Source organism: Cololabis saira, chromosome 10, assembly GCF_033807715.1.
Source record: "Cololabis saira isolate AMF1-May2022 chromosome 10, fColSai1.1, whole genome shotgun sequence".
Lineage (NCBI taxonomy): Eukaryota > Metazoa > Chordata > Actinopteri > Beloniformes > Belonidae > Cololabis > Cololabis saira.
In genome coordinates, this window is record NC_084596.1 from 30,463,704 (window position 1) to 30,472,943 (window position 9,240).

At 42.4% G+C, this 9,240-nt stretch overlaps 2 protein-coding genes across 2 annotated transcripts; one reads left to right on the top strand and one right to left on the bottom strand.

Annotated features, from left to right (window-relative positions):
* Positions 1 to 1,719: 1,719 nt before the first annotated feature.
* On the top strand, positions 1,720 to 6,548 carry pter (phosphotriesterase related). The gene is made up of 5 exons (XM_061732511.1): positions 1,720 to 1,802; positions 2,380 to 2,840; positions 3,223 to 3,488; positions 4,791 to 4,931; positions 5,214 to 6,548. The coding sequence occupies exons 2-5, from the start codon at positions 2,409 to 2,411 to the stop codon at positions 5,422 to 5,424; spliced, it is 1,050 nt and encodes a 349-aa protein (XP_061588495.1). The 5' UTR covers positions 1,720 to 1,802; positions 2,380 to 2,408; the 3' UTR covers positions 5,425 to 6,548.
* Positions 5,620 to 8,626, bottom strand: c1ql3b (complement component 1, q subcomponent-like 3b). Its single transcript, XM_061732512.1, has 2 exons — positions 7,698 to 8,626; positions 5,620 to 7,219 (listed from the first exon to the last, which is right to left on the bottom strand). The coding sequence occupies exons 1-2, from the start codon at positions 8,322 to 8,324 to the stop codon at positions 7,040 to 7,042; spliced, it is 807 nt and encodes a 268-aa protein (XP_061588496.1). The 5' UTR covers positions 8,325 to 8,626; the 3' UTR covers positions 5,620 to 7,039.
* Between the last annotated feature and the right edge of the window lie 614 nt (positions 8,627 to 9,240).

Genomic DNA, 9,240 nt, shown 5'->3' on the forward strand with positions numbered 1-9,240 from the left:
TGCTGCTACCCCACTAGTTTAATCCAGATGATATTGAACTGTCCAAGACAGACTTATAGAAAATATGTAACATCTTTCTTGAAACACTGAATGAATTAAGCTTCCCTGAGAAGCAAAGTCTGTCCTTTCTTATAAACAGCATCAGTGTTGCATTTCCAATCCAGGTGGACATGTATACTCCTCCACGGTGGAGGAGTATACATGGGGAGTTCTTCCTATCCATGGGAGTCACATGAATAATAAGAGTTCCCTGAAAAGTATTTGGCAATTCCTGAAAATGCTTCTTCTGTCGAATAATTCTTTCTCTCTTTACTAGCTGTTTATTAGCCGTATTTCTCCGGCTTGGCGTTCCTGGTCAAGGAGGGCTATGAGGACAAGATCGTGGTTGCACATGACATCCACACCAAGAACCGTTTGATCAAATTATGCGGTCCCGACTCTCACATCTTGAAGAACATTGTGCTGAAGATGTTGATCAGGGGCATATCACAATACCAGGTGGACAAAACCCTCACTAATGCTGCTAAACGCTGGCTAGCCTTCAAGTAAACTAAAAATGGAGATCCAAAGGAGACCATTTTTTGGAGCTGTAGTTTTATCTTCACATGACCTCTAAACTTCCCACAGTGAACACCTTGAGATCTTTGCAATAATTGCAATAATTGCAATAATCCATACTTGTTTACTAATATGATTTTGGACTCCCACATATCCATCACCTCATCCATCCATTATCTATACCTGCTTTTTCCTATTCAGGGTCACAGGAATCTGCTGGGACTAGTCTCAGGTAAATATATTTTACAGGTGACCTTTAGACGATTGAGTTCATGGTGTAAAAATATAAATATATAACATATATAATTTTGGTATTTTTAATTTCCTCAACAAACCAATATGTTTTGTAATATTATCTCAAAAATACCTGCAGGCTGTTATTTCATCCAGCTGAAAGCATTTATTAGAGGCTATTGTTCACTAAAGCTTTAATTTCCATTTGTAAATATGATTTATTCTCTTTCTTAGCCAGTTATTTAAAGGGACGTTGCAGATCAATTTGCCTATTCTTATCAAAACACACTTTAAGTGTGTCTGCAGAAGAGTGAAAACAGTGCAACAATATCCTCACCCTCTGAAGGTATTTTCTCCTGTGGTTCTGACACATATTCTGCTTCCATGAATAACTTGTTTTTTAAATAAACCCCACAAAAAAAGAAAAAAACATCATCACTCATTTCTTTCTGTTCTATGTAAACACTGTACAACAATATCTTTATTTATTTTAAATTTTTTTAAATAGGCCTATGTAAGCTTTTCACTCTTTCCACATCAGTAGAACACGTGACTTGATTATTATTTACAATTGTGGATTCAGTGAGTTGTAGATAAATTATAAATCCTTGCATCTGACTTCATTCAAAATCAGCACTTTTCAGTCAGTTTACATTTAGTATTTACATTTTTTTAAAGGTTTAATTTGCCCATCTCGTCGAAAAGAAATGTTCAACCTTTTTCTAGGTTCCTGTTTCTAAATTGTTGGTTAACGTTTATATTCATTATTTATTTAGGAGACTGATTAGCTGTCCAAACGGCGCTTAATAGTCAAAAACGTGCATACTTTGGTGTTATTGTGAACAAACAAATAGTAAATCTGCGGTTATTGTTCTAAACTGATGACAAAAAAAAAGTTTGCTGTCAGAATTATAGTCTCGTGAAATCTCGCGATACTTAGCTGTGACACGCCGTGTTGATCTGCAGGATCAGCTGCGCCTGGTTGGAGCGCCTCGTTGAGCACAAATAAGGTTAGAAGAAGTATGTTTTTTTAATAGTTTTACGTTGTTCAGTTAATTTTGATAGAACTTTAACATTGTCTTTAATCTGTGCTGCAGCCATGAGCATGTTGCGCGTTGTTCTCGTGTGAATTTGACGTTGTCCTTAAGCTCCCTTATAACACCGCGGTCGTTATAACTACAACAATGACCAGTAATTACCAGGTTGCAGATAGTTAGTGACCCACTTGTGCTAGAAAAAAAAAAGAAAATAAAATAAAAAGTTCTGCATGAAGCTAGGAAGTCATGAAAATACATTGTTTGTCTTTTTGAAACAAGGCTCGGTATTTGCACTCAGCAGTTCAAAGGTCCTTGTGCTGCATGCATGACAGTTTTCTTACACACACACACACACACACACACACACACACACACACACACACACACACACACACACACACACACACACACACACACACACACACACACACACACACACACACACACATGCCCTCCTTATTTGTTAGACTTACAAAAAAACTATCCCTGGACTTTTCTTCTTCTTTCATTCAGTTGTATCCTTCCTCAATAACACTTTGTGTCCTCTCAGGTTGTGGGAAACCCTGGACTCTGTTTATCATGTCAGCTTTAAGTGGAAAGGTCCAAACGGTCCTGGGTCCGGTGGATCCAAACCAGCTGGGAATCACCATGACCCACGAGCATCTGACCATGACCTTCGAGTGCTGCTACTTCCCCCCTCCACGTGGGGATGAGGCGGTAGCAGAGAAACCCTTCCAGATGCAGCACATGCACTGGCTCAGGCAAAACCCCTACGGCTGCCACGAAAACCTGCTCCTGCAGCAGGAGACCAACGCTGTCCGGGATGAGCTGCTGGCCTACAAGAAGAATGGAGGGGGCACCATCGTGGAGAACACCACGACGGGCCTTGATCGGGACCTGCCAACCCTCCGAAAGATGGCCAAGGACACCGGGGTCCACATCGTTGCGGGAGCAGGCTACTATGTGGACTGTACTCACACGGAGGCCACCAAGAAAATGAGTGTGGAGAAGGTGTGGCTCAGTCTGTCGTCAAGTGTGCAGCACATCCACTGTTATCACACAGTTTTACTCACAATTTAATGATGTAAACTCTTCCAATATAGGCAACTTGTGCATGACTTAGTTATACGTTTGGAATAATTTACGGCATAAATCTGTCATGCTGTCATTCAAAAGACAGCTGGATATTTTTTCAGCAGTTGTTGTGTTGATGTGCAAGATATTCCTCAGTATAATGCCTTTTTTTTATATTGCATCAAACCAATCATCATTCAGATGTTGTGCTCAGTTCATCTTCATGAAGGTTTTTAAAGGGAAAGGATAAATCAAAAAATGTCAGCTGCTCCCTTTTAATAAAGATTACGTACTTTTTTAACTTTTCCACTCTTGACAGCTCACAGATATCATCGTCAGTGAGGTGCTTCATGGCGCTGACGGCACAGACATCCGCTGTGGCGTAATCGGCGAGATCGGCACCGGCTGGCCCATCACAGAGAGCGAGACGAAGGTGCTGAGGGCCACAGCCCACGCACAGACCCAGCTGGGCTGCCCGGTTATCATCCACCCCGGTAGGAATCCTGCCGCTCCAGCAGAAGTCATCCGCATTCTCCAGGAGGCCGGTGGCGACATCAGCAAAACTGTCATGTCTCACCTGGATAGGTAGGAAGTCTTTAAATCTTCTTTAACACATTTCCTGTCTAATAAATCCTTCTTTCTTTTCTAAAAAATAAGTTATTATTCATCCATGTCAGCTGAAACGTAGATATACTCTGGAGCGACTGGAGGAATGATGACTCTTTGTGTTTAATCACACAAGTAGGATATTTAGAGACAATTCTAAGCTATAGTTTGGCTCAGAAATATTTGAACACAGACAGTCCTTTTTTAATTTTAGCTTTTTGGCAACAATATATTCAGGCTCGTCATTTAATAAATACAGCATAGAGTATTGGCTCCACTATTAGGATGTTTAACTTGGGAGAAAAACTTGAGAACCGGCAGCAGCTCCTTAGTATGTAGAAGCCTCGTTCAGGATGGATGGATGGATGGATGGATGGGTGGGTGGATGGGTGGATGGGTGGACAGTTCAGTAACAAGAAGACGAGGCTGATTATTCCTCTGTTGAGACGACGTGTTGTGATTTCAGCGATTGTTTTGTCAGTCTGTCTCCAAGACAGCATAGAACTCCTTGATGAATTTCCTGAAGCTTGGAAATTGAACACAAACAAAGGAATAAGTCATCGCATTTTGTTTCTGATTTGCATAACTTTCCTTAAAATTGCAAAGTAGCACACCTGGGCCGGGCAGAGGGTGTGGTCATTTAGTCTCTCACTCAAAAATGTTTTTATTTTCTACCGTAAATCAGATACTATGTCACAGTGCAATTCGACTGGAAGGAGCCTGAGATGGGCTGAACAACTCGTTTTTATTGTCTCTTCTTTGTTTTTGTCTTTGGTTTATATCAGAATCAAGTTTTTAAGGTCATCATATACAAGTATTGTTTTAAGGAAAGGAGGAAATTTGGACTGGTTTGTAAAATCTGGATAAAGTGAGGTTAAAGCAAAGGGATTTCTTAAAAAATAAACAGAAAGGCTTCCTTTATTTATTTATTTATTTATTTATTTAGCGAAGATCATTATGAAAAAATAAGAATGTCGAGCTGGAAGCTGGAGAGGAATTTTCAAAGTAAAATAAGTATCATACCATGTCCAGAAAACTCTCAAAACTTTGGCTGAGGAGGTGCTAAAAAAATGACCAAAAAAAAACATAGAATCAAATGCTGTATGCCATAAAACTGTGATGGATTTTCTCCTCTGGATTTTTACCTGCATTTTGAGTGCAAGATACGCCCCACTGAAGTTCCGAGATTTGCTCGATACTTTAAGGAGACAACAAAGAAAAGGCGAAACAAATTCCTAGCGAGGCACCTGCATCAGCCAGCTTTCCGTTGCTTTCTCGCAGGACTATATTCGATGACGGCGAGCTGCTTGAGTTTGCAAAGTTGGGAAGCTACCTGGAGTACGATCTGTTTGGAACGGAGATGCTGAACTACCCGTACGACCTGGAAGTGGACATGCCCAGTGACAGCCAGAGAGTGAAGGCGTGAGTGATGTTGCTCAGAGTGACAGCTGTGTTTTTGTTTTGTGCATTTATTATTGTAAAAAGCAGAGATGCTGTGTCTGGATGTAGGTTGAATAAATTTTAATGCATTTGTTAGAGTCCACGGTAAATGTTGTATTTCTGCATATGGAGGAGTTAATGGATACACTAATATCTGACTTCAGTTTTGATATTCAGGACATAAAAAGGGCAGATTTTACATCGGTATGTATGTCATGGTTAAACCTCTTCTCTTTTTTTTCATGCTTCCCTGCATTTCTCCAGCTTGGCGTTCCTGGTCAAGGAGGGCTACGAGGACAAGATCGTGGTCGCGCATGACATCCACACCAAGAACCGTCTGACCAAGTTTGGCGGTCACGGCTACTCTCACATCCTGAAGAACATTGTGCCGAAGATGCTGATCAGGGGCATATCGCAGCACCAGGTGGACAAGATCCTCACTGACAATCCTAAACACTGGCTGACCTTCAAGTAAATAAAAAAAAAAATGTAAAAAAAAAGAAGACACAAGGGACGCAGTTTGTTGGAGCTGTAGTTTTGTCTTCACATGACCAGTAAACATCCCACATTGAACACCTTGATATCTTTGTTATAATCACAATCCAGATTTATTTGCTAACGTGATTTTATACTCTTAGACAGTTAAGCTCACAGTGTATAAATATGTGGATTTTTTTTACAAACCAACATGTTTTGTGATCTTGCAGTCTATAACAATAACAAACCTGCAGGCAGCTGTTTTACCCAGCTGAGAGCATTTTAATAATGTGTTATTCTCTTTTTTAGCAGATTATTTAAAGGGGCTTTGCAGAATCTCTGTGCCTCCTGTTATAAAAGAAAAAAAAAATTAAAAAATCCCTTTTTGACAGGGGTGAATTCAGTGTAGCTAAATATCCCCGCCCTCTGAAGGTATCCTCTCCAGTGGTGCTCACACATATGGTGCTTCCGTAATTAACTTTTTTTAATTTAAACATCATCGCCGCTTTCTTTCTGCTAGTGACATCTCTGTAAACACGTTTTCTGGCGGGGAAATAATGAGCCCGTTAGTAATCAGTATGCTGCTCGGCTCTTGACACATTGAGGCTCTGTTGGACGAGCCGTCCCGTTGCCCCTCACCGGGCGTCTGCGCGCGTCTGCGGGAGGCCGGCTGGCCCAGATGAAGGACGCGTCCTCCTCTCATCTGGGAACAGGTGGCTTCACAGGGTGACTTCACGTGATCAATGGCGTGATCGCCACACCTGACTGTGTAACTTTGATTCATCTTCCTAGACGTTTCCTAGAACATTTCACATTTTTTAACGGAGGTCCTTATTTGGAGAAAAACTTGAAAATCAGCAGGCTGATGGGTGAACGCTGCCAATCTTGAGGAAAGATATGCCAGAACGATGTCACCGACTATCCAGATTGGTGATAGTGACTAAGAGCCAGGCTACTCTGTTGCCCAAACCAGATGTCATGTAAACACGCACAAGAAAAATGCCTTTCAAAGTTAATTCTGTGATGGTGCTTCAACTTGAACATCAGGATGGCCCTTTACATTACATGCTGTGGTGTTGAAATGTTTTGTTTTTTTTAATAAACATGCATTTTCACTCAGAATCCAACAGTTATGACACTTCATTTGAAAAAAAAATCAAGCTCACAATTGGACTAACAACACTTTGATCTGAGTAGCGATTATATCGGTATAATATAAGCATCTATATATGTATATTTGAGGGCTAAATGTCAAACACAGTTCCTACAGCAGCTACAGTTGGTTTGAGAGCAGCAAACTTAATTTAAAAGCCTAACAGTTCATTTAGGATGCTCCAGCCACACTAATCAACCTGGTACACCTCTGCTGTTCAAATTATAATCATTCTTTAACTACACTGTCAGCTCTTCTTTGCTGCAAAGTCCAGTTTTTTGCGTGGCGTCCTCCATCTCTCTTGATTCTTTTAAACAGAAACAGTGGACTCTGTCTCTAATAATCCAGCTGACACTGAGCTGAGCTGGAGCAGTGAAGCAAGCTATATGCAGAGCGTGTTCGTATGATTTATTTTTTCCCCCGTCTTCTCTCCTCCTGATCACATGTCCTCCTCCATGGTTCAGTCAGCATACAGCATGAACCCGGAGAAAGTGCTGTACTTGTTGTTGTTGCCCCCGTGCGCCTTCCCCCCGTCCAGCTTGATGTAGATCTCGTCCCCGGGCTCCAGGTGCAGGACCACGCTGTTGCTGGCGTAGTCGTAGTTCTGGTCGGCGTCCTGCGCGATGGCGCTGGCTCTCACCTGCAAGGCACATGTGACACGTTTCCGAAGGTTAGAGGCGAATTTTATTTTGAAATCAGAAAGACGACAGCATGCTTATTATCTTAAAAGTTTTTTTTTTTTTTAAATCTATCTGTTTCTCGAGTTTAAAGAAGCTTCTTTACGCGCAATTTAGCCAATATCTCGTGCGTAAAAACGCAAGAAATGGCACAAATTCAATTGTGTCCCTTTTGAAAAAGGGTAAATATTTAAGCTAAAAAAAGTTAAATATTTCAATTGAATGATATGATGGATGGTCCCACCTGGTTGTTTTTTTAATCTATCTGTTTCTCGAGTTTAAAGAAGCTTCTTTACGCGCAATTTAGCCAATATCTCGTGCGTAAAAACGCAAGAAATGGCACAAATTCAATTGGTATGTGTCCCCTTTGAAAAAGGGTAAATATTAAAGGAAAAAAAAAAGTTAAATATTTCACTTGAATGATATGATGGATGGTCCCACCTGGTTGTTTTTGCAGAGGTCGGCCCACATGCTCGTTCCGTCCCCTCCCCGCATCAGCACGTGGTAAACAAAGAAGTAAATCCCTGGTATCGAACAGGTGAATTTTCCACTTGAGGGGTCGTAGTGGTTGCCGAGATTTGTGACAACGTCGTCAAATTTGAGCACTTCGTAGCCCTCGTGCTGCTTTTTCAGCCCCGCGTAAAAGGCGATCTTGGGGATGGTGTTGTACGTGGCCGCGCTGATGGCACCGTTGGGACCGTTGGCCCCCGGTAGCCCGGGTGGCCCCGGGGGCCCGGGGGGGCCCCTCTCCCCGGTGGGGCCGGCGGGACCGGGGGGCCCCGCCTCGCCCACCGGACCCCGGGGGCCCATCCTCCCGACGCGCCCCGGCTCTCCCTGGGGACCTTGGATGAAAGTCGGGAGCGACTGCGCCAGCCGGTTGTTGCTGTCCTTGATCGGGTTGGTCGCTTTGGCCGTGGCCGTGGCCGCGGTGCCGTGGGAGTCGCACACCATCTGACAAGATCCGAGCATCTCGTAGCGGGCAGGAGTTCCGGCGGAGTTCACCATGACCGGAATCAGAACCACCAGCACCAGCACCAGCGTGACGCCACAGACACCAGTTGCGATCATCTGCGCTCTGCGGCTTCGCGGTGTTCTAGTGGCGAGTGGATGGGCTTCCAGCCTGCTTGTGGGTGTGGGGATTTTTGCAAAAGAGAAAAAAAAAATGCACTTTCTTTGTTGCACTGCAACCTGTGGGGAGGAGACAGTCCTTTAAATGTGTATGCGTAAAAAGTAACCATCCACAACTTTTACCTCGTGCAGAATCCGCCCAACTGGTTCATCTCCACTTTGTCGCCGAACTAAAGAGCAAAAAAAAATCTTTCTCGGATAATATCAAGGTCTTCTCTGGGGGAGATAGTCGGCTTTATGCGACTTTCTGTCCAGCACGGTGCCACAGGAGAGAATGGGCTAGAAATTAAGCGCTACCCATCCTCGATTTGAAGAGTGAGAGGAGGGGCGGGTGTGATGGATGGGCTGGAATCCGTGCGTTTATTCAATCAAAAAAAAAAAAAGGAGAAGGTTAGCAACATACGAACAGCAATGCAACTCCAAGGCTTTGAGAAACAACTTTTTATCATTATTTTTTATTGTTATTATTCTCATTATTGTATGCTGTGCATGTGTCTGTGGGGTTATGGGTCTTAACTTGGAATCTATTACTTTTCCGATCGACTATTTACGCAGCATCCTACAATATGTTATTAAGTCTTATCCAAACAGCTTGACCATAATTAGGCCTATTTAAGAGAAAAGGTCACACCTCAGAGGCTCCCTGTGTCCAATTTATCATTTGGAGAAAATCTATAGAGCCACTGAAAGGAAAAGGGGAGTCACTGGGAGCTTGTATTGAAGGATGACTCCACGGATGTACTGATAAAATGAATGCTGGGCTATTTGAAAGAAAAATTATGTGAAAATGGTGTGAAAACACTTAATTAATTGGGAATTCACTGAGATATATATATATATATATATATATATATAT

What these genes read in the sequence shown, in the direction of transcription:
- pter (XM_061732511.1), top strand. Translation starts at nt 2,409, where the DNA reads ATGTCAGCTTTAAGTGGAAAGGTCCAAACGGTCCTGGGTCCGGTGGAT. An exon ending in AGAAAATGAGTGTGGAGAAG is followed by an intron (nt 2,841 to 3,222) that starts GTGTGGCTCAGT and finishes CACTCTTGACAG; the next exon opens with CTCACAGATATCATCGTCAG. An exon ending in GACAGCCAGAGAGTGAAGGC is followed by an intron (nt 4,932 to 5,213) that starts GTGAGTGATGTT and finishes GCATTTCTCCAG; the next exon opens with CTTGGCGTTCCTGGTCAAGG.
- c1ql3b (XM_061732512.1), bottom strand. Translation starts at nt 8,324, where the DNA reads ATGATCGCAACTGGTGTCTGTGGCGTCACGCTGGTGCTGGTGCTGGTG. An exon ending in ACCTCTGCAAAAACAACCAG is followed by an intron (nt 7,220 to 7,697) that starts GTGGGACCATCC and finishes TGTGCCTTGCAG; the next exon opens with GTGAGAGCCAGCGCCATCGC.